General features: G+C 40.5%; 1 protein-coding gene across 3 annotated transcripts in view; it reads left to right on the top strand.

Annotated features, from left to right (window-relative positions):
• Positions 1–8,544, top strand: part of SLC35B4 (solute carrier family 35 member B4) — a 36,705-nt gene extending 28,161 nt beyond the window's left edge. For all 3 annotated transcript variants that reach the window (XM_001373712.4, XM_007504342.2, XM_007504341.3), the window contains exons 8-10: positions 539–614; positions 6,241–6,316; positions 7,177–8,544. In XM_001373712.4, the coding sequence (XP_001373749.1) occupies positions 539–614; positions 6,241–6,316; positions 7,177–7,426 (402 nt within the window). In that variant the 3' untranslated portion in view covers positions 7,427–8,544. The remainder of the gene's footprint in view (positions 1–538; positions 615–6,240; positions 6,317–7,176) is intronic.
• The last annotated feature ends 15,917 nt before the right edge of the window (positions 8,545–24,461 follow it).

The following is a 24,461-nucleotide window of genomic DNA, read 5'->3' as shown; positions in this document are numbered from 1 at the left end:
TACACATGCACATATGTATATTTGTGTATTTACAAACTCTCATTAGAGGCAGTATAGAATAGTTCTGAATGGCCTCAAAGTCTGGAAGATCTGGGTTAAAGTGTCACCTCTGACACACACTGGTTTAACTTAACTTTTTAATGCTGTAGGCAACTCCCTTGGGCTGCAAATCACATCGAAGGTGCCACCTATATGACTAGAGGGAGTTTTCTCACCTGAGAGTTCCCCATATGAATAAAATCACAGGTCTAGTCCCTCACCCCCCAGCCCTCATCATTTTCATCCTGTCTTTCTTTTCTGTGATGTCTATTTTGTTTTAAGACCAAGGACCGGGTCATTTGGGTTATATAAAGTGTGTAGACATTAGATTCTTAATAAGTTTCTTGATGAGTCTTTGCTTTCCTTGCTGAAATTCTGTTACCTCTGGGTTGGTCTTGCATAAACAATAGTTCATAAGATATGTGGGGAATTCATAGAAACATTTTGGTAATTGTCTTACTCCATTGCATTTGAATTCTATTTCTGTTTCTTCCCATAGCATGCGCTGCCACTCCCTGGCTTCATCCTTCTGGCTTCTGATATCTATGATCATGCACTTCTTTTCAATAAATCTGGTGAGTTTGGAATTGAAACTTTTTTTATTACAAAAAAGAGTCAACTGGCATTTCCTGAGGTAGGGTCCAGGTTTGCTCCTAACTCATTTTTTTAATGGTATAAATCAACCTCTTTACTAGTTTCTTATAATAGTGGTGAGTATTTTGGAGATGATGAAGCAAAATACTAAAATTATAATGACCAGAAATATAAATTCTACATCCTTTCTATGTAATTAAAAAAAACAAATTAGTAACTTTTCTAAACATACCTTTTACAAAATAAAGTAGTAACAGATTCCTGATGCAAGTGTTGTGTTGTTGTTTTGTTGTTGTTCTTTTTTAAGTAACCCTTACCTTCCACCTTAGAATCAATACTAGGTATTGGTTCCAAGGCAGAAGAGTGGTAAGGGCTAAACAATGAGGGTAAAATGACTTGCCCAAGGTCACACAGCTAGAAAGTGTCAGAGACCATATTTGAACCCAGGACCTCCCGTCTCTAGGCCTGGCTCTCAATCCATGTGTGTTTTTAACAATACAGCTCAGGCTAAGATTGGTGTGGCGCAGGCTTTAGGAGCACAACTGTATGTAAAACATTACCTCAGAAGCTTAGGTTGCCTGATGCATTCACAGTGCATGATCAATTATAGGGTAAAGAAGGCAAGGAAATGGGTATAAAGGATTGTGTAGAGTTGAACTGGGTTCACACAGGGGTAAAGATAGGAGAGTGCAGAATGGTCTGAGACTATCCAGAAGGGAGGTAGAATTGGAGGCCCTGGTGAAGAGGAAGAATGAGTTAAATATTATAAAGCAGACAGAAAGATGAGATAATAAAAGTATTACTAGATAAAGGAGTTTTGGAATTCATGAGGAAAGGAAGTAGAATACTTATGGACATGTAGGTAGGGAGAATAGTGGAGTCTCATGGAAATTCAGTAGACTGAAGAGTAGAAATGTAGGTTATGGAGAGAGTATCAGTATCTGTAGTGAAGAGCCCTAATAAGAGATTAGGAGTTGGGGAAGGAGAGAGACTAGGAACCAGGCACTGGAATTCAGATGAGAAAGGAAGAGAATGTCATGGAGACTGATAGATAATGGCCACCAGGGATCTGGCTTGGGTGATAAATTTAAATAGTGTGAACCTCAAAGCAGGGGAAATTAATGAGTGTGGTAGGGGTAGAAATGGCACCAGGAAAAGGAACAAGTTATTACAACTGTTACCAGGATATTCTATTCAGAGGACTTGAGTGAAAAAGCTACCAATATTGGAAAGGGTAGTTAGAGTCACTGAGGTCACTGCAAGGGGGACAGATTTCAGAGAGGATCAGAAGATGAAAGGAAAAGGTTTTATTTAGATGGAGGCACATTTGTTAGTTATGCATCAAGCACTCCCCAAAACAGAATGGAGGTGGTGGTGAGATGCATAGGGGAAACTGAGGAATGAGGAGGAGAGCAGTGGTGCAGGCAGCTGGGACTAGGGAATAGGGGTCTCTATTTCAGTTTTCTGGGGTTCAAAGTACGCTGTGAGAGAAGGGGGTGTGCTAACCATCAAAGAATGACAAGGCAAGAGAAGCAGGTGATTAGATGGGTTATGGTCTTGCCTGCAGTCCAGCCTCATTGCAGTTGGTAATGTTGTGCCCTTTGAGGCCAGAGAAGGTCCTCTTCATAGAAAGCAGAAGGTAGGTCTGGTCCAGAGATGGTCTCTGGGATGTTGGAGTGCCCCGATCCCACCCACTACAGACAACCCATCTCTACCTCCTCCATGATAGCCATTGGGGAAATGTCCTATGACCACTTGTGTTGTCAAGTGATCCCTCCTGCCTGTTGCCAGCCATCTCTACCTCGCCTCCCACCTACACACCTGAGGGGGACTCGGAATACACCTTCCCCACCACAGCTGCTTCCCAGAACTCAGACTGTCTTACAGCCATTCATGTTCTTCCTGATGTCTCAGCGTAGCCCTTGAAGTTTCAGTCATTCCCCTTTTAAGAACCTACATCAGCGAGTAGAGGTGGCAAGGTGGATTTCCCCACATAGCTGTGAGGTGCCACAGTGTGTGCACAGTGCCGAGTCTGGAGTTACGGAGATTCGAGTTTAAATTTGTCTGTGTAACCTTGGGCAAATCAGTACTTTAGTCTCTGATTGCCTCAGTTTCCTCACCTATAGAATGGATATAATAATAGGACCTCCCTCACAGGGTTGTTGTGAAGATCAGATGAGATAATAATTGCAGATCGCTTAGCCCAGTGCCTGGCACAAAGTCTGTGCTATCTAAGGTTCCAGTTCCTGCCTTTCCCTGTTCATCTCCCAACCCTGCAAGATCCTTCTTCCCTTTCTTCCTGGGGAGAGTCAAGCCTGGATTCCTCCCATGCTTTAGTGAGAGAACACAGCCCATCCAAGGCTTACTCCTTGTTTAAGGACTTGGGCAAATGTCCACTGATGTGTTTCCTGCTGGGCTGGAAGTTCTCCCTGGAAAAGGCTTGTCTTAGGGTTGGGCTCTGCCCTTCTTTCTGCTATCTGTCCCCTCTTGCTTTCATTCAGAGGCCAGAGCAGTGCAGAAAGCTGCCCCAGTCATTTCTCTGCCCCTTTCTAGAAGCCTAAATGGAAAGGTCTGCCAGTAGTTCCAGGCTTCACTACTGAGCAGTTATTTGAGCAAATTGGTTAACATCTCTAGGTCTCTGTTTCCCTAACTCTGAAATAACTAGAGGAGGTGATTTCTATGGTTCCTTCCACCCCTAAATCTTATGCTATTTTACTGCACCCCAGTTTGAAAGCTGCTCAGATCGTGTTTTCTACACTCAAGCCTCATCTTATTCACCTGTCACCTCTCATCTCAGGCAACTCTGGATCCTGTGGTGGAATCAGTCTGACATATATTGGACAGGAAAGACCCATGCTCCAGTCTCCTCTCTGATGGAGCAATGGGACCACGGGTCTGCCCTCAGCCTCAGTTCATTTATTTGTAAAATACTGTTTGTATTGTAGGACACACACCAAAGTGTGGTTTGGAGACGTGAAAGATTTAATAATGTATTAAAATCTCTTAATGGGCTACAAAATTTTGTGTAAATATCCTTGGTTTAATACTGAAGGCATTTCAGTCCTGCCCTTCCAAACTTGTGGCCACCTAGGTTGAAAGAGCACTGCCTGCATCTACACTGAGTGACCTGGGCCCTACATCAGGGACATTGACCCAGATGGATCCAATACAGTTGTACCCTGGGGAATTGAGTCCCAGGGTCTGATTGACAGGTAGTTCTTATCTTATTTCTCTGTTTTCTTTTGTCTACTCACAAGGTCTTCTTTTCTATCCTGAACCTTGGGCTGCCATCCAGGTGAGCCTAATTCAGGGACCAAATCAAAACCATAGTTTATAGCTCCCCAATAGGATCAAAATATAAAGGAAAGCTTAGCTTTGCTAGTATTCCCAAATTACATGGAATCAAAACTTTTCCATGGGCCCTTGTCCTGTTCCTAGGTCTTTGGTTGCTCTGAGCTTTCCCATAGTTAAAGGAACATGTCTATCAGGCCTTTTAGCTTGTCTGGACAATTTTGTCTGTATTAAGCAAGAGAACCTAATAAGCAGTCTCACTTATGTCTGTCCTTCATGATTTCCCCCCAACTTATTATGTTTGTTTTATCTGGCAGAACTCCTTTCAATCAAGCAAAGGTCTGGTGAACTTCTTAGTTCATAGCATTGAAACAGCAGCATTCCATGTCTTGTGTAGGTAACCAAATAGTGAACAAAACTTCTTAAAAGTTCTGGAAATTATCTAACAATGGGTCTTTCTGCCCCATCACAGGTAGTTGGCAGGGCAACTAGGTGACTAAGTAGATAGACCACCAGAACTGGAGATAGGAGAACCAGGTTTCAAATCTAGCCTCAGAAACTTCCTAACGGTATGACCCTGGACAAGTCACTTAACCCTCATTGCCTTGCCCTTCCCAATCTTCTGCCTTGGAACCAATAAAGCAAAGGCAAGGGTTAAAAAAAAAAGTACTTGGCAGTTAAGTAAATCTTTTTCCCAGCTTCCCAGTCATCAAAACTTTCCTGCATTTGACCAAACAAAAACATGGTTCCAAAAAAACCCCCCAAAACCTAGTCTTTCTGATTGTCTTGAATGAATGAATATGGGTGTAATCACTAGATCCTCCAGGGCAGCTGGAATTAGTGGAACAGAGCGTATCAATGGCGATAGGCAATTTTATTGAACTGGAGCTGGCGTGGCTGCCCAGGCTCTTCACTCCATCTTCCCCCAACTATACAGAGTAACAGGGCTCAAAACCGCCTCCAAATTGAATTGCTTTGGAACTGTTAGGTTGCCCATGTAGACCTCTCCAGGCGCCAGTCTCCCATGATTCATAAGTGTTCTACAGGACAGAAGCTAATCTCACACCTTTCACCTCTGTGCCATGTGTGGTGCTGGGGGCGGGAGGAATGGGACCATGCCTGCCACCGTGCATGCTTTCCTCATGGCCCTGGTTGACTGCACAGAAGGGGGATACCATTTGGTCCCAGGATCCCCAGCCTTCCCAATTTCATTGTGCTGTCTCCATATCCCATTATCAGATCAAAATAAGAATTTATCAAAATGGTTTGATCGGAGGAATGGACTTGACAAGTTGTTAGGATCATGTGCACTGAAGCATTTTGATTTTTTTGGTTTTGGGGGGAATTTTTTATTTAATTAATTTAGAATATTTTTCAATAGTTACAAGAATCATATTCTTTCCCTCCCCTCCCCCAAACCCCTCCCATAAGGGATGTGTAATTTCCCTGGGTTTTACATATGTCCTTGATCAAGACCTATTTCCATATTATTGATATTTGCACTAGGGTGATTGTTTAAGAGTCTACATCCCCAATCACATCCCCGTCAAACTGTGTCACCAATCATGTTTCTCTTCTGTGTTTCTGCTCCCACAGTTCTTTCTCTGCATGTGGATAGTGTTCTTTCTCATAAGTCCCTCTAAGTTGTTCAGGATCACTGCATCGCCACTAATGGAGAAGTCCATCACCTTCGATTGTACCACAGTGTATCAGCCTCTGTGTACAATGTTCTCCTGGTTCTGCTCCTCTCGCTCTGCATCACTTCCTGGAGGTTGTTCCAGTCCCTATGGAATTCCTCCACTTTATTATTCCTTTGAGCACAATAGTATTCCATCACCAACAGATACCACAATTTGTTCAGCCATTCCCCAATTGAAGGGCATCCCCTCATTTTCCAATTTTTGGCCACCACAAAGAGCGCAGCTATGAATATTCTTGTACAAGTATTTTTCCTTATTATCTCTTTGGGGTACAAACCCAGCAGTGCTATGGCTGGATCAAAGGGCAGACAGTCTTTTATCACCCTTTGGGCATAGTTCCAAATTGCCCTCCAGAATGGTTGGATCAATTCACAACTCCACCAGCAATGAATTAGTGTCCCTACTTTGCCACATCCCCTCCAGCATTCATTACTTCCCTTTGCTGTCACGTGAGCCAACCCTAAAGCACTTTGTGAAGTAGGAAGCAAAGTTCTTCCACCTGAGCCTTCGAACCTCTGCTTGTTTGGGCTGTATTCTTTGGGTTAAAACCCTTGTATGTTCACATTCGTGTATGTTCATGAATGACAATTTTGTTGTTTTCTTGTAATCCTTACAGAATTGTATCAGGTTCCAGTTGTTGGAGTGACAGTACCCATCATGTGGTTCTACCTCCTCATGAACATCTTGACTCAGTATCCTTTAGCCTTTGTTGGGCCACTGCCCCCCTACCTGAGCCTGGCATGGAGGAAGTGCCCACACCCTTGTGTTCCTGGACCGCTGGGACATGACATCTTTTTCTTGATCCCTTTGCTGCAGGGAACAAGGAGAAAAGGGGCCCTTTCTGAAATCTCCTTGCTGAAAGATGATATTGTAGAGTTAATCAAAAGAAGGGAGAACAGAGCTGCTAATTGTCAAGTCACTGTGAGCAAATAGGCAGTGTAACAACTGATAGGAAAAGAAACATTTTTTAAGGGAAATATCTATTCATGGAAGAAGCAGTGAGTGATTTAAAGATTTATATATATGGTAATTTGGTCATTTGCAATCCTGAGTGGTTATTACTATCCCAGCATCTTAAAGAGTGGCCTGAAATTTGGAAAAAGGAAATTTCAAAACGATGCAAATAGATTTTAAGCATTTTAAAAAGTGTGTATGTAAAAAAGCAGGGAGCCTAATTTTGTCTGCTTTGTGGAAATCAGGTTTATTCTTTTGTAGCAATGGGGCATTGAGGAATGTCATGAGATCAAATGATGATGTCATTAACCCTCCCAGAAGGAAACTGAAAGTGCCTTTAGGGATTGGGCTAGAAAGTTAAAATTGTGTGGGAAGGTTTAGAATTAAGAACAGAAAGTTTTCAGGCCCAGTTGGATTGAGATTCATAGTTGGAATGGCAGGAATTCTGCCTGATAATATACTGAAAAAGCCCTCATGCCGCTGTTCCTCATGCCCATTGCCTTACACCACCGTAAAGCAAAGGAGAATACCGATAGCATGCACCCCTGCCCTCTTGGTCACAGAACCACAAACAGTGTCCTTAACTTGTGCTCTTCAGGTATGCTTGCATCCGAGGGGTGTTCATCCTCACCACAGAGTGCACCTCCCTCACTGTGACTCTTGTCGTGACGCTGCGCAAATTTGTCAGCCTCATCTTCTCCATCCTGTACTTCCAGAACCCTTTCACCCTATGGCATTGGCTGGGCACTATGTTTGTCTTTGTTGGGACCTTGATGTACACTGAGGTATGGAACAGCCTCGGGGTATCAAGGAGGAAGCCCCAGAAAGAGGAGGCCAAGAAGGACTGAGGGTCCCCTGGGACAGACTCTCCGGTGAGAGTCTGGCCGCCGCCACCCCACGTTCTTTAAAGCTTACATGCCCCAGCATAGTCCCAAATACAGAGCAGGGAATGCTCCTGTCCAGGGGAAGTTTAGTATTCCTGACGTTCTGGACTCACTGATACTTGCTGCTGCTGGACAAAGCATCCATCCTTCCCCCAACTCTGAAGCAGAAAGGAGTAGTTGTGATCTCTTGAGCAGTGTATCCATTTGTATTTTTATTAAAGGGTTCAAGATACATATTTATTAAATTCCGAGGACAAGGACCTAATTTTATACCTGTGGCCTCAGACAGGATTCCCCTTTGCACAGTAGCCAGAGCCCCAAGCCCCCCGCTCTATCACCAGCAACAGCAGACCACTCAGACCCTCCTGATATAATCGTCTGGAACAGTCAAGGGGTTGATTCACTGAGAAAATAGTGATACGTGGCTGGATTTCCTTGTGGCGGCTGGGAGCAGAGCAGTTGTCCGTATGACTGGAGCCTCGGGGAAAGAGCCTCTTCTTGCCCACCGATAGTTTCATTCATTCCTACCATCCCATCCATCCAGATGTGAAATGATGCTGACATTTTATGGACTATCCTGAAACAGTCCAGTCATAAGCCCTGTTGTGTAAAGACCTGCTCTGGTTCACCATTAATAATCTTTGTGGGAAGGTCATTGGCTTATTCAGTTTGGTAAAGGGGAGATTCTCTTCAGGACCGCAGCGAGCCAGCGAGCGAGCTTGCTCTGGTTTGGCTGCTCCTGACTGGAACCTGTTAACAAGATGAGGTCAATCCCTTGGGACTACATTGTATTCGGTCTATTCTAAGGAGCTAGATCAATATGGCATTGGAAGGCCTTTTAAATAGGGAGTGTCAACTCTGCTAAGGAATTTTGGTGACGCACTTGAAAACCAAAACCTGTCAGGCCACCAATTAGATTTTCACTTGACATAAAGTTACATCAGGTCAAATCATGATTGTATTAAAACCAAAATCTTGTTGCAAAGTATCAGTTAAACATGGCAGATACTATTCTCTTTGCTTTATGGTGTTTCTGTATCTGTTGTCTCTTGTTAGACAATTAAAAATAGTATTTGCCTCTATTTTGATCATTCATAAGTTGAGTTTTTTCTTAAAACCAGTAGAGTGTCATTTTGGGCTCGATAAGTCATTTGGTTTGTACTTATTATTTGAAAGTGGAAAGAGAGGTTTATAGAAGCCAATCTTCTGTAACTTTTCTCAGCACGTCTCCATTTTCCTAATACAAGGGTCCCTTCACACAATTCAGTTTAATTCAGACATCTTTCAAGGACCTTCTTTGTACAGAGATCTGCACCTGGCTCAGACAACATAAACAGGAAGAAGAGCTCCTGCCCTCAGAGGACATACAGCCTATTGGGACACAGACCAAGAAAACAGAAGCTGGAGAGCACTAACAGCCAATAGGACTGGACACAGAAGGAAATGGAACCTGAGCTGAGCCCTGAAGGAAGGAGCTTGGGTCCTTGGCTGCAGAGGGATAGGAAGGAAGGGATAGATTACAAACAAGGGCAAAGGCCCTTTAAAAGACACCGAGGCCTGACACCATTCCTCTTGGCTTTTCTCTCTCCAGTTTTTTGTCAGGGCAGACTTATATGTGCAGAGTGAAATGTCCCTTTTTAATAGAAATGCCAGGGTGATATTCCTGGAACCTTCCCAGAGCTGTGCTGTCCTAAGGAGCAATATCATAAGTTTCTTTCTGTGCTCAGAAATTTCAAGGAAACTTTCAAGAAGGCTTTTAACCCACCTCACTTTCTTTATGTTAAGTTAAAGATATTTGTTTGCTCACCTGAGTCTCTTATGTTGAAATCAAACTGTGATTCTTAACATGAATCCCTGCCAAATACTAATAATGTTTGATTCCAAAGGACAGAAAATCAGATATTAGCCCAACCCAAAGAGTTTGAAAAAGAACTATAACAGGAAGTGAAAGTGATATGTGTTATTTTCACTTAAAGAAAAATTAGAAATAAAAAGCATTCGTCAAGCCTCTTTCACAGGAACTCTATTGATTCCATCACTGTCCTGGGGCTGCTTTTATGCTTATGAAGGTAAAAATAAAAGCTTGTGTTTTTTGTTTAGACAGGTAGAAGGTTCATTACTTTTTTTCTTTTTTAAAATCCTTACTTTCTGTCCTAGTAACAATTCTTACGACAGAAAGGTAAGAGTTAGCAAAAATCTTAAGTGACTTAAGTCCAGCTCACACTGTTAGGAAGTATTTGGAGTCAGATTTGAACTTGGGTCCTTCTAACTTTAAGCCTGATTGCTCTATCCACTGTACTATCCATACAGTTTTAAAAATAATATTTCCCCCCAAATTATATAAAAATAAATTTTAATATTTATTTAAAGAAATTTTTTTGAGTTCCAAAATTTCTCCCTACTTAATTTAAAAGAAGTAATTCCTTGTGATGGGCATTAGATTCCATTTTTGTTGCTGTATTATAGATTGCCTTCAATCTACAATCTACATCATCTGTTTATGGTAATAAGAACACTACATATGTATGGAAGATAGACTAGAACTTGGGAAGACAATGAAACAAGCCTGCTCAGGAGCAGAATAAGTGAATTGGTACATTAGATCTCTACTTTTTAGCAATTTGGATCAAGAAATCTATCAAAGCAGTTCTAGTATTTTTCTCCCATATTATTTTATTACTGTCTTTGGTTTTGTAATCTATTCTTTATTATTTTTAGCCTTTATTAGAAAGGCCCAGGAACTACTATGGTAAAAATTGGTTCAATTTAATTTGATTCAGCAAATATTTAGTGACTATTCCACCTAATGGAAAAAGAGATATGATTTTTCTTTGGGTAATACTGTGTGTTCAGATGTGCTTCACATATAGGGTGATAGTTTACAAGATGGAATTTAGTGCTAAAAGGCATTTAAAACTCCAAGGCTAGAACAAAGATTAGTAATAAGTGGCATTGATCTGAAAGGTACAGAGAGAGAAAGAGAGAGAGAGAGTGTGTGTGTGTGTGTGTGTGTGTGTGTGTGAGTGAATGCCAAATCCAGCAACAATTTGACAAGTCTTCTGAACTAAACATAAAAGTGTTAATGATACATATTTGTACCTAACTCAGTTCCTGGCTGCATTTCATTTACTAGTCTTGTCATCCATTAAATGCTATATCTTTTTTTAATTGATTTCTTTAATTGATTCATATTTCTTTCAGTTGGGAACTCACACTGGCTTTTTCATTTAATTAAAACCACCATTATTTGTACTCATGCTATGTGTATTTATGGCAGATTCATAGATTCTAAAGACTTTAACATTATCCAAGTAGGGTGTGTGTCTTTGTATTTTCCTTTATTTTACCCAATAATTTGTAGCAAGATGCTACAATGCTTACATTTGGTAAGTAGTGAAAATTAGGAGAGTTAAGCTGGTCTTTCCAGGACTTTGCACACATAGTAAAACCATTGTAGTTGTAATAAAAAGATACTCTGGTGTCAATTGTATTAACTAGATATTCTGGAATGACTAGAGAGATACTAGGGGAAACCTTAGGGTGCCTAGTTGTAATAAGGAGATACTACTACTAGGGGAATACTTGAAGGGTGTTTTATCAATTCCCTAGATGGCTAATTGATTAATACTTTTTCTACTCTCCTCCTCCCTCAATACCTCCCTTCATCACCCTCTTCTGAAACCTTTAGCTTCGCCCCTCCCCCTCCTTCCCCGAGTGAACTGAGGTTTATGAGGAAAAACTCTTTTTCTTTCTCAAGTAAGGGGGTTTATTGGGAAAGACAGAACAAGGATGGAAGGTGAGGTGAGAGGGATGGGGTTATCCCTAGTCTATAATGAGGGTTAAGAGGACTTCGGGAACTGTCAGTCCTGTCACAGCTGTGACTCAAGTCTGTCAGGGAGTTATGAAGGACAAATGATTTTCTTCTGTCTTCTTCTAATCAGCCCAGTATGTAATGGTCAGTCACCAACATCAGCCACACCAAAGCCTCAGCCTAGATCAGAAGAAGCCAGTCTTTCCCTTGATCAGAAGCCAAGGAAATCTCTCTCTTGTTCAGAAACCAAGAAGTCTCTCAGTTCATCTCCTGGCTAGGCTCCAATGGACTTTCCTGGGAACATTCTATTTGGAATGTTCACTTTGATTGACAGATGATGTCCCTAGCTTTCTGTCTTGCATGCATGAAAATTCTGTCTTCCTTCATGCCTCTTCCACATAGTCTAATTATATTTTTTAGTATAATTTTTTTAACCCTTACCTTCCATCTTGGAATCAATACTATATTGGTTCCAAGGCAGAAGAGTGGTAAAGGCTAGGCAATGGGGGTTAAGTGACTTGCCCAGGGTCACACAGGAAGTATCTGAGTACAGATTTGAACCCAAGACCCCCATCTCTGGGCCTGGCCCTCAATCCACTGAGCCACCCAGCTGCCCCACTGTAGACTTTTTTTAAAGGACTACAGTAGCATTCTTTGATCACTTTTTTAAATGCCCCTGCTCTCCTTCCCACCTGTTACAATATTTCTTTTTCTCTGCCACTACCAACCTCTACTTTTCTGCTAATGATTCATTCATGTATCCTTTTCTCTTAGTAATCCATATAATCTATCAACAGTTTAACCAACTATTCATTGCATTTGTGTATATGGGTGTTTTCCATTGGATTTTTCTATCTAGGTGAAAAGCTATGCATTGTGTTTGAGTGAATGTAACTATGGGTGAAAGTGGATATGAGAGGAGTATGGGTATATATTGGGGTGAGAATATGCATGGGAAGAGTGAATAAGAGGATGAGGGAATATATGTATATATATACACACATGGGCTTGCTTTGCCATTGGGTCTAAAACTAGGGATATGCATCACCGTAAGCCCTCTTCCCTTCCTGAACTACTTGGAAGTTTTCCAATGCTGTTTCCGTTTGAGAAGCAGCGGCTGTCCCATCCTACCTAAGCACTCCATTTTAAATTTCCTACCTCTGCCTCCCCAACAATGTCAGCTGGGCATAGGAATCAGAGACGGCACTCATTTGTTTCACATTTTAACTTCGGAACTCCGTATATTGAAGAACTATTGTTAAAAGCTTGAATGGAGGCACACGTGCACATTTTGAAGAACCACCTCAGAAAGATCTGAAAGATTATGAATTGAGGTCTTTTTTTCATTTATTTGAAATTAAGTTCAAGTATACATTTTTTTGAAATCTAATTGCTCCTTAATGACAATCTGTCATTAGACTGAGAAAGAGTTTTAGCATGAGTAGAAATTGAATTTCCTGTCTGTTGACAAATGTAAGCTCTGACATGCTTGTATGCATGGAGTGAAGGTTTTATCTGTGTCTGATGACACAGTCGGTGTATTCCCTCACTTGGTGAATTACGTGGGCAGAATGATTGGAGCTATGACCAATGCTTGTTACTAGTTCCTCAACATTTGTTTGACAGTTTCCTCACATGACATCACAGACCAAAATGGTGGAGAAATTATGTTCTCTTTGCTAGGACTAGTATCTTTCCATGGTTTCCCAGAGCTATGCTAATGGCTTTTACTTCAGTTCCGAATTGTGTTTCCATTATTTGGGGGTTTTTTAAGTGATACATTTCTTATTGCTTTTTTTTAAACCTTTACCTTTTTTTTTAAGTCCTTACCTTCTGTCTTAGAATCAATACTGTATATTGGTTCCAAGGCAGAAGAGCGGTAAGGGCTAGGCAATGGGGGTTAAGTGACTTGTCCAGGGCCACATAACTAGGAAATGTCTGTCACATTTGAACGCACGACCTCCCCAGCTACTCTGCTGTATCCAGTTTTTTTAAATTTATTTAAAACTCTTACCTTCCATCTTGGAGCCAATATGGTTCCAAGTGGTAAGGGCCAGGCAATGGGGGTTAAATGACTCACCCAGGGTCACACAGCTAGGAAGCCTCCTAACTCTAAGCCTGGCCTGGAATTCACTGAGCCACCCAGTCATGCCCTCTTACCTTCTGTCTTATAATCAATATGGTGTATTGGTTCTAAGGCAAAAGAGTGTTGAGAGTTAGGCAACGGGGGCTAAGTACTTACTAGGTCACACAGCTTGGAAGCATCTTTGAACCTGGCTCTCAATCCACTGAGCCATCTAGCTGCCCCTATTCACTGCTTTTCCAGAGCCCGTATACACCAAAAGAAAACCCTTTTTTTTTTTTTCATCTGGGGGAGGGTAGGCTTCAGGGTGCTTGCCTTTTTTTTATTACAAACTTTTGTAAACAACCTCTTTGTAATGATTACCAGCTGGATCAATCATGAACCACTCACTTCTCAGGCTGTTTATTTATGCCCTGGGAATGTTAAAGGATCAGTCTACCTTCTGAAGGTTTTATTGGCTCACTGTAATCATCACAGAGACTTAAGAGACCTTGGTGTCCGCTTTGTAAAGTCAGACCCTCTTGACTCTTTATCTGCAATGTGTTGCTGTTATGTGAAGCTGATAAGGAGAAGGCGGTTCTCACTGAGGCTAACCAGCCCGTGTGCACTATCAGGTGCACCAGCCACAAACCCAGCAAATTAAAAGGAAAAAGCAAATGAGCGATTTGGCACTTAATATAGCATCATTAAAATTCATCTCTGCAAAATCACAGAGTCACTTTGTCAGAAGGAAAGGGCATGACATGCTCAAACAGTCCTGAGTTTGTAATTACAAACAGGTGCGGGTTTTGGCAGCCTCTGGAGATCCATCCATCTCCTGAAGCTTAATACCTTCATAGTCGTGGGATTTGTCAATCACTGAGTGGTATTCCATCCACTGTTTGAAATTGCAGAGCTAAAAGTAAAAATGACCCTTGAGGAGAAGTAATTATAGTTCAGTTCTGAGATCTTGTAGCAGATTGTAGCATCAGACTTCTCTGTACATCTGAGGGTTGCAAATAGCACAGCTCACTGCAGAATAGAGCAGTGGTGACCACAGCAAGGGCCAGGGAACAACACTGGTCAAAACCAATGGTCAATGTCATTACCTTAAATGAAAAGTTAGACACATCCCTCTTTTTTATTAGCAATATATGGACTTCTTTGAAGGGGACTGATGGGAAGTGTTTGTTGTATTAAAATGTATCAGTGTATATTAAACACTTGGTCTTAGAATCCATTCTGGGGACAAGGCATTGGGATTAAGTACCTTGCCCAGGGTCACACAGCTAGGAAGGGTCTAAGGCAAGATTTGAACTCAGGATCTTACAGTTCCTTGCCTGGCTCTATCTACTGAGCCATCTAGCTGCCCCCCAGTATATTTAAAGTTAAACTTCATTTCTCTGCCCACTAAAAGCAATTGGAGTAGATGAGGTAGAAAGAAGATGAACAGAGCCCTGGGAGAAGCACCATTTTTAAATTCTGGTTGGCTTCCAAGGGAAATAAAACAAGATTCTAGCTTTGAAACCTGTGTTATATCAGATTCAACAAACTTTTTTATCAGTCTTATTATTAATTGGCTTGGGAGAACTATTAAGGAAATATGCCCACAAGAACCAATAATGCATTTCTTTTGGCTTTATTTGGACCAATTGTATTTTTTAAATCTTGTAATGTTTTAAAATTAAAAGATCATTTCCAGCAAGGATCCTCTCAGAATCACTGCCTATCAAGAGGACCTTTTGAGGAGGGTAGGGGCAGCAGTATTATCTTTTTCATATGAAGAAATCGAGATGTTAAATGATTTGTCTATATTCATATACATTCTGCTTCTAACAGAATGAACACAACCAGTCCATGTTTTCTTTTTTTTTTAATCTTACAAAATCATTATTATGCACTTCATGGTACAAGTACAATAGTACAAAAGGGAGGCAAAACTCAGTTTTACTATATGATACCAATTCTTTTTTTTTGACTTTTTAAAAATTATTTTATTTGGTTATTTACAAACATTATTCATTGGAAACAGTGATCATTATCTTTTCCTCCCCCCGCCCCCCTCTCACCACTTCTCCTATAGCCGGTGCACAATTCCACTGGGTTTCACATGTGTTCTTGGTTCGAACCCATTTCCATGTTGTTGGTATCTGCATTAGAGTGTTTGTTTAGAGTCTCTCCTCAGTCATATCCCCTCAACCCCTGTAGTCTAGCAGTTGCTTTTCTTCGGTGTTTTTCCTCCCACAGTTTGTCCTCTGCTTGTGGATAGTGTTTTTTAGATCCCTGCAGATTGTTCAGGGACATTTCATTGACTCCAATGGAGAAGTCCATTATCTTTGATTGTACCACAGTGTATCAGTCTCTGTGTACGATGTTTCCTGGTTCTGCTCCTTTGGCTCTGCATCAATTCCTGGAGGTTGTTGCAGTCTCCATGGAATTCTTCCACTTTATTATTCCTTTTAGCACAATAGTATTCCATCACCAACATATACCACAATTTGTTCAGTCATTCCCCAATTGAAGGGAATCCCCCCATTTTCCAATTTTTGGCCACCACAAAGAATGCAGCTATGAATATTCTTGTACAAGTCTTTTTCCTTATTATCTCTTTGGGGTACAAACCCAGCAGTGCTATAGCTGGATCAAAGGGCAGACAGTCTTTTATCACCCTTTGGGATAGTTCCAAATTGCCCTCCAGAATGGTTGGATCAGTTCACAACTCCACCAGCAATGAATTAGTGTCCCTACTTTGCCACATCCCCTCCAGCATTCATTACCTTCCATAGCTGTCATGATAGCCAATCTGCTAGGTGTGAGGTGATACCTCAGAGTTATTTTGATTTGCATCTCTCTGATTATAAGAGATGTAGAGCACTTTTCATGTGCTTATTAATAGTTTTGATTTCTTTGGCTGAGAACTGCCTGTTCATGTCCCTTGCCCATTTATCAATTGGAGAATGGCTTGATTTTTTGTACAATTGATTTAGCTCTTTGTAAATTTGAGTAATTAAACCTTTGTCAGAGGTTTTTATGAAGATTGTTTCCCAATTTGTTGCTACCCTTCTGATTTTAGTTATATTTGTTTTGTTTGTACAAAAGCTTTTTAATTTGATGTAGTCAAAATTATTTTACATTTTGTGACTCTTTCTATGTCTTGCTTGGTTTTAAAGTCTTTCCCTTCCCAAAGGTCTGACATGTATACTATTCTGTGTTTACCTAATTTACTTATAGTTTCCTTCTTTATGTTCATGTCATTCACCCATTTTGAATTTATCTTGGTGTAGGGTGTGAGGTGTTGATCTAATCCTAATCTCTCCCACACTGTCTTCCAGTTTTCCCAGCAGTTTTTATCAAATAGTGGATTTTTGTCCCAAAAGCTGGGATCTTTGGGTTTATCATATATTGTCTTGCTGAGGTCACTTGCCCCAAGTCTATTCCACTGATCCTCCTTTCTGTCTCTTAGCCAGTATGAAATTGTTTTGATGACTGCTGCTTTGTAATATAGTTTGAGATCTGGGACTGCAAGGCCCCCTTCCTTTGTATTTTTTTTCATTATTTCCCTGTTATTCCAAATGTTCCTTTGTTATTCCAAATGAACTTTGTTATGATTTTTTTCTAAATCAGTAAAGAAATTTTTTTGGAAGTTCTATGGGTGTGGCACTAAATAGATAGATAAGTTTGGGTAGGATGGTCATTTTTACTATATTGGCTCATCCTACCCATGAGCAGTTAATGTTTTTCCAATTGCTCAAGTCTAGTTTTAGTTGTTTGGAGAGTGTTTTGTAGTTGTGTTCATATAGTTCCTGTGTTTGTCTTGGGAGGTAGATTCCTAGGTATTTTATTTTGTCTAAGGTGATTTTGAATGAGATTTCTCTTTCTAGTTTTTGCTGCTGAGCTGTGTTGGAGATATATAGAAAAGCTGGTGACTTATGTGGGATTATTTTGTATCCTGCAACTTTGCTAAAGTTGTTGATTATTTCAATTAGCTTTTTGGTTGAATCTCTAGGATTCTTTTAGTAGACCATCATGTCATTGCATTGGTTTTGCTTGTACAAAATATTTTTAATTTAATATAATCAAAATTATTTATTTTATATTTTGTAATTTTTTCTAACTCTTGCTTGGTCTTAAAATCTTTCCTTTTGAAAAAGATATGTACAAAAATATTCATACCTGCACTCTTTGTGGTGGCAAAAAATTGGAAAACAAGGGGATGCCCTTCAATTGGGAAATGGCTGAACAAATTTTGGTATATGTTGGTGATGAAATACTATTGTGGTCAAAGGAATGATGAAGTGGAGGAATTCTGTGTGAACTGGGACGACCTCCAGGAATTGATGCAGAGTGAAAGGAGCAGAACCAGAAGAACATTGTACACAGAGATTGATACATGGTGGTACAATCGAATGTAATGGACTTCTCCATTAGTGGCAATGCAGTGACCCTGAACAACTTGGAGGGATCTACAAGAAAAAACACTATCCACATTCAGAGGAAAAACTGGGAGTAGAAATACAGAAGAAAAACAACTGCTTGAATACATGGGTCAAGGGGGATATGGCTGGGGATGTAGACTCTAAATGAACATCCTAACGCAAACACCAACACCATGGAAATAGGTTCTGATCAAGGACACATGTAAAACCCAGTGGAATTACACATTGGCTGTGGGAAGGGTGGGGGAGTGGAGGGAGGGAAATTATGTGATTCCTGTAACCAAGGAATAATGTTCTAAATTGACTAATAAATTAATTTTTAAAAAAAGACAGAAGATATCAATAAAAACTTGTTTCAAACAAACAAACAAAAAAGCTTTCCTTTCCCAAACATCTGACAAAGAACAAAGAATATACTATTCTGTGTTCACCTAATTTGCTTATAGTTTCCTTTATATTCAGGTCATTCACCCACTCTGAGTTTCTTGGTGTAGGTTGTGAGATGTTGATCCAAACCTAATCTCTCCCACACTGTCTTCCAATATTCCCAGCATTTTTTATCAAATAGTGGATTTTTGTCCCAAAAGCTGGAGTCTTTGGGTTTGTCATAGACTGTCTTGCTGAGGTCACTTACCCCAAGTCTATTCCGCTGATCCTCCTTTCTGTCTCTTAGCCAGTACCAAATTGTTTTGATAACCACTGCTTTGTAGTATAGTTTGAGATCTGGGACTGCAAGGCCACCTTCCTTTGTATTTTTTTTTTCATTATTTCCCTGGATATCCTTGATCCTTTGTTCTTCCAAATGAACTTTGTTATGGTTTTCTCTAATTCAGTAAAAAAGTTTTTTGGTAGTTCAATGGGTATGGCACTAAATAGATAAGTTTGGGTAGGATGGTCATTTTTATTATGTTAGCTTGTCCTACCCATGAGCAATCAGTGTTTTTCCAATTATTTAGATCTAGTTTTGTGTGAGTGTTTTGTAGTTGTGTTCAAATAGTTCCTGTGTTTGTCTGGGCAGATAGATTCCTAAGTATTTTATACTGATTTTAAATGGGATTCAAGGAATCATTTTCAAGTGACTGTGCCAGTCTGCATCTGCTGCTGTGCATGGTTTCAATCCTAGGGAACAATCCATCCAGGGGAAACCCATCACCTATAATTTCAACACCATGCTGTTAACTCAAGCCTTGATTGACACACCTTCCTCAGCCTTCTCTCTCCTCTGATTTGGGAGGGCTGGAGAATGGAGTACCAAACTTCTCCCAATGCCTTCTTTTATAGAAGACAGAGAGTGGACTTTTCTCTACTCATTCCACTTTGGTGTTCTCCTTCATTTCAGGTCCATGGAGCAAGATGCTCCTTGCTGGGTATCCTTTGGCTTCTTCTCCCTTTCCTGCCTCATCTGGTGTGTCTCACTTTCCTCCCAGTAGAGTATAAGATCCTTGAGGGAAGGTCTTTTATTTTCTTTAATTTTTATTAATTGTATCTCCAGTATCTATTGCAGTGACCAGCACACACAGTAGGCACTTAATGTTTATTGAGTTGGCCAACTTTTTGAAGACAAACTTCAGTATGAAATTTGACGCTGTATATTGAAATCTAGCCTGGCTAAGATCTCACATTCACTCAAAGCATTTTCCTTAAACACTTAGCTTAAGTGTCAATAGGTGTAATGCCACCTTTATAATTACCAGATGCAGCAAAAAACACTAAGTGCAAACCTAGGAAGCTATGAATTTTTTCTTTTACACTGAAAAACCCTCCCCCTTTTTGAGTGTGTGGGTGTGGGGAAGATGTACATTTTCATTGCTTTAAATCCAAGAGAAGAAAAGTCATCAAAAGGAAAAAAGCTTCAGGGAGAGAGAGATTCAGACGCTGGTGGTTCATTTCTGTTCTGTAGCTGCTGAAGCCTAAGATTTGAATTTTGTTACCTTCTTCACTAGGCTAATTAATTCTCTTTAAGAGTCACCTCTTTTTTCCTTCAATCAGTGTCAATGTCCAAACAAGCCATCAGCAACCAAAGTGTAATAATCCAAATGTTTATCAAGGAAGAGAATCTTTGGACTACCAAGACTAGTCATTCCCTCCCTTTCTTAAATTTGCAATCACTGCTTTCCAAGTGTTTACAACAATTTGCCTTTATATAACTCTGCAAAAGGAGAGTTTAACTTTCCCTGCTTCTTGCCTTTCTTGGACCGAATGAATCCTCTCTCTCATGGATACACGGGATGTATTATTAAGATAAACTCCCTTGTAAGCTTTCTTCTACTCCATTACCCAGATACAAAGCTCTGTTCATTATTTAAAGAGATAGTATTCTTAGTAGAATAAAGAAAGCAGTGAATGGCATTTGGGGTGATTAAATGTAGAAGCAGCTGACAATGGCTATGTTCTCCACTGGTAAGAGCATCATTTTCTTGATGGAGCCAGAAAAGTTTCTTTTTTGTTTCTCTGTAAATATTTTTTCTTGTGGAGAAATCTAAATAATATGATTACAGATTTCTCCCTGAAGTCTCCGGTGAGTCATTTATTTTAGGTATTTCCATAGTGACTTATGTTTACTAAGAGGTGTATGAGGTGTTCAGAGAGTTTCACCTTCTGAGGTGAGGGCTCAGTGAACCCTTTTTGGGGATACTCATCCACCTGTGGTGTCCACCTCTCAGTTGACTCTCACCTGGAGCTCCAAGAAGCTGTAGCATACTTACCAGCCATACCCTGGTAAAACTGTCTCAGATGATGAACTAAACCAGGGTGAGGGTAATCAATGGGTTTCAAATCCATGATTTGGGGTGGGGGGATGTCTGCCCCAAGCAGGTGAAGGTTTTTCCCAATGGATTAGGCAGATGAGGAGAATTTGTTCCAACAGCCATGAAGAAGGCTGTTTCAGAGCTTGGTCAGACACTTAAGATGTCAAGGCATCCATTGCATCCCAAGCTGTTACTAGTTGTCTTGACTTTTGTCTTGCCACTGGACTTCGTTGATTCTCAGAGAGAATGAGGCTGACAACTGTGCAACTCAGCTTTGCTTAAATCCAATTCACACAGAAGCCAATACATCATGCGGTGATGCCATTGTCCTTCAGAAGAGGACAAACACAACAGTGTTTGGTTACCAAGCATTTTATATGTATATGTGGTCATACTTGATTTTCATTTCAGTCAGTCCAAAAAAATCAAATTGTGTGTAGGAATGTACCAAGGGTTGTGGCGGCAAACCTATGGCACATGTGCCAGAGGAGACACTCAGAGCTCTCTCTGTGGGCATGTGCACTATTACCCTGGCACAAAGTTCACCAGAGGGATGTGGAACTGGGCTGCTCCCCTCCCCATCTACATGCACACATGAGGACCTTTCTCATATCACCTGTCTCTCCAAAAGGTCTGCCATCACTAACTTAGGGTTATTTATGGAAGCAGAATTTAAGCTTCTTGAGGACAAAGATTGTTTTCCCATTTTGCCTTTATATCTCCTCCTACTTTCCTAGTGCCTCGGGCTTTTCCCTATCTCCTTATGTGGACCTGGGCTGGGAAAAGGTACTCTCTCCAATTCTCTTTGGATTTTGCTATCATTTCTATATCTAGTATTCCTTGTTGGAATACTTGTGAGAGAGCTGGACTTTGCTGCTTTCTGTCTCTGGACTCTTTTAAAGACAGTTCTATTCTTGCTAAGTAGCTCTTACGCTCAGTTATTTCTATGTTAATGAAGGATTGCATGTGTTCTCAACATGTAAATGCAAAAAAGGGTTTTTTCAAATGATTAATCTTTTAACTACAGGGTTAAATACTGTGCCCTTGAAAATTCAATGTCCTGAAACTTTCAAGCCCTAATCACCCAGTCCTAATTATGTCCCTGGTTAGAAAGGAATTTAGTCCAACCCCTTCATTTTACAAGAGAACATTAGGAATGACTACTCAAGAAGCAAAAGATGCTCTCAAGAATTAAATCCTAATCAAATCATGCCACCACAAAACACTGACAGGGACTGTAAAAGTCAAACTCTCTAAACAGACCAATGTGGCTCATCAAACAACTCAGATTTTAACGATGATAATATTAAAATCTAATATTAAATAGCACTTATGTGCCAGGCACCATGCTAAGCACTTTACAATTATTACATCAATAAATCCTCACAAAACTCTGGGAAGTAGTTACTACTTATTGCCCCCATTTCACAGGTAAGTAAAACTGAGGCAAATAGAGTGACTTGCCTAAGGTCATATAACTAAGAAATGTTTAAGGTTGGATTTTAATTTAGGTCTTCCTAACTCCAGGTCTTGTGCTCTATCTACTGGGCCACCTATGTAAGGGCAGTTAGGTGGCATAGTGGAGAGAGTACTGGATTTAGAGTCAGGACGACTTTTGTTCAAATCCTGCCTTAGATGCTTACTTAGCTTTGTGATCTTGTGTAAGTCCCTTAACTTCTCTTGACTTCAATTTATAATAGCATCTGCTTCATAGGATTGTTGTATGTAAAGTGCTTTGCAAATGTTAAGGCCACATATATAATGCTAGCTTTTATTATTACAGAAGGAAATAAGGACAGTTACCATTGAGGATAGTTCAAAAAGAATGTTATAAAACTCTGTCCTTGAGTCTGACCTGTTCATTGCCTTAGATATCAAATAGATAACATACATGGATGATAAAATCAGAATCTTCCAAAATTTTTAAAGAACAAGAATGATCGTCTAAATCAATTAGGATGACATTTAAGAATGATAAATTAAAATCCTGCATTTGGATTCAAAAAGGCATCCTCTCAGGTGGAGAATAGAGGAAGTATGTCTACCAGTGTTGGCGAAGATGTGGCACAGGTGCAGAGCCGGCACTTAGGGAGCTGCTCTTTTTCCCTCTTCCTAGTGATGGAGGACATTTTTTGCATGCCCCACCCTTCTGTCCAGCCACCCAAAACAAGCTCTTTCTCCCTCAACTCCCTCTAGTAATTCTAGGGCTCACAGACAGCTTGTATTTGCCCTCTGGTCAGAAAAGGTTCTTCAAGGAGGGGACAATGAATAGCTCTTGTGAAAGGATCTGGTGTGAGAGCAGATGGCAGGCTCAATAGTTGGTTGTTCCCAGTGGTACCATGATGGAAAGATCCCAGGTCTGTGGCCTGCCCACCAGCCTTGAGGATCAGTCTCACTGCAGATTTTAGGCCTTTTTGCAAGCATCAGAAGAGATGCAAAGTCCTATATAAATGTTGTTCTAATTGGTTTTTGTATGTGTAGATGGAGGGCTCTAGACTTTGGATTTCATCACTGTGATGAACTCCACCAATGCAGCTCAGTAATTCAGCCATAATTTATCATCATGGACAGTTGCCCAAGGCTGATAGGGTAAGTGGTTTGCCCATAGTCACACATAGGTTGTGTCCATGTTCACATTGCTGGAAAGTGGCAGAGGCAGGACTTGACTGTGAGGCTCCTTCTTTCTACATCTTCTCTACTGTGAATTCTTGATCTAGAAGCAGATAAGAGACTGCAAACTTGAATTAAAAAACCCAATACATCTTTATTTTCACTAACATTTGGTCTCCTTTGTAATCCATCGTATTTTATTTAATGCATTTAAAAACATTATTCTGAGGAGCCCAGAGGCTTGCTAAATGACTGAAGAAACCCCAGCATTTTTTCATGTTGCCTTTATTAGAATACACAACCACCATCATCATTTGGTATCACACAATTGTAGAATATTGGCTGGAAGAGATCTTAGAAGTCATCTAGACCACCTCCTCATTTCAAAGATGAAGAAACTGAAGCCCAGAGAGAATGTTATGACTGGCCCAAGATCATATAAATGTTGGTTGTTTGGTTTTTTTTGTCAGAACTGAGATTAGAACCCAGATCTCCTACTAAATTACACTGCTTAGGACCTTCCCTTGGAAATCATATCTAAAGGCTCCCCTACAATAACATGAAATTTCCTGGACCATAAAGAAATCCCACTATCATGTTCTGTGCCCCATTTTTACCTAACCCTTATTCTCTCTTCTTACTTTATTTTTTTAATCTTATACCTTTTACCTTCTTATATAAAAACTTATAATGAATAGTATCGGTTCCAAGGCAGAAGCAATTAGGGTTAAGTGACTTGTCCAGGATCACACAGCTAGAACGGATCTAAGCCCAAATTTGAACCCAGGACCTCCCTTTTCCAGGCCTGGCTCTAACCACGGAACCGCCTCAGTGATACATTTTATTTTATTTTTTAAACCCTTACCTTCTGTTACAGAAGAGTGGTAAGGGCTGGGCAATGGGGGTTAAGTGACTTGCCCAGGGTCACACAGCTGGAAGCATCTGAGGCCAAATTTGAACCCAGGACCTCCTATTTCTAGGCCTGGCCTCAATCCACTGAGCTACCGAGCTGCCCCCTCAGTGATACATTTTAAAAAGAAAACAAAAATATATTCTTTTTCTTTCCATCTATGTGGTATAGGGAGGCTACTTGCCAGTGAGTAAAACTATTCTCCTACAGCACTATCTTTTTTTCTCTATTTTTAAAGGAGGGAAAGAGGGGCAACTAGATGTCTCAGGGGATAGAGTCAGACCTGAAGATGGGAGGTCCTGGGTTCAAATATGGGTTTAGATACATCTTAGCAATATGATCCTGGACAAATCACTTAACCCCAACCTCTTTAGCGAACCATTTCCAAGTTCAAGTGCCCACAGGGCAAATTCTCTGTCTGTG

Source organism: Monodelphis domestica, chromosome 5 (assembly GCF_027887165.1).
Source record: "Monodelphis domestica isolate mMonDom1 chromosome 5, mMonDom1.pri, whole genome shotgun sequence".
NCBI lineage: Eukaryota > Metazoa > Chordata > Mammalia > Didelphimorphia > Didelphidae > Monodelphis > Monodelphis domestica.
This window is presented reverse-complemented; position numbering and strand designations above follow the sequence as displayed.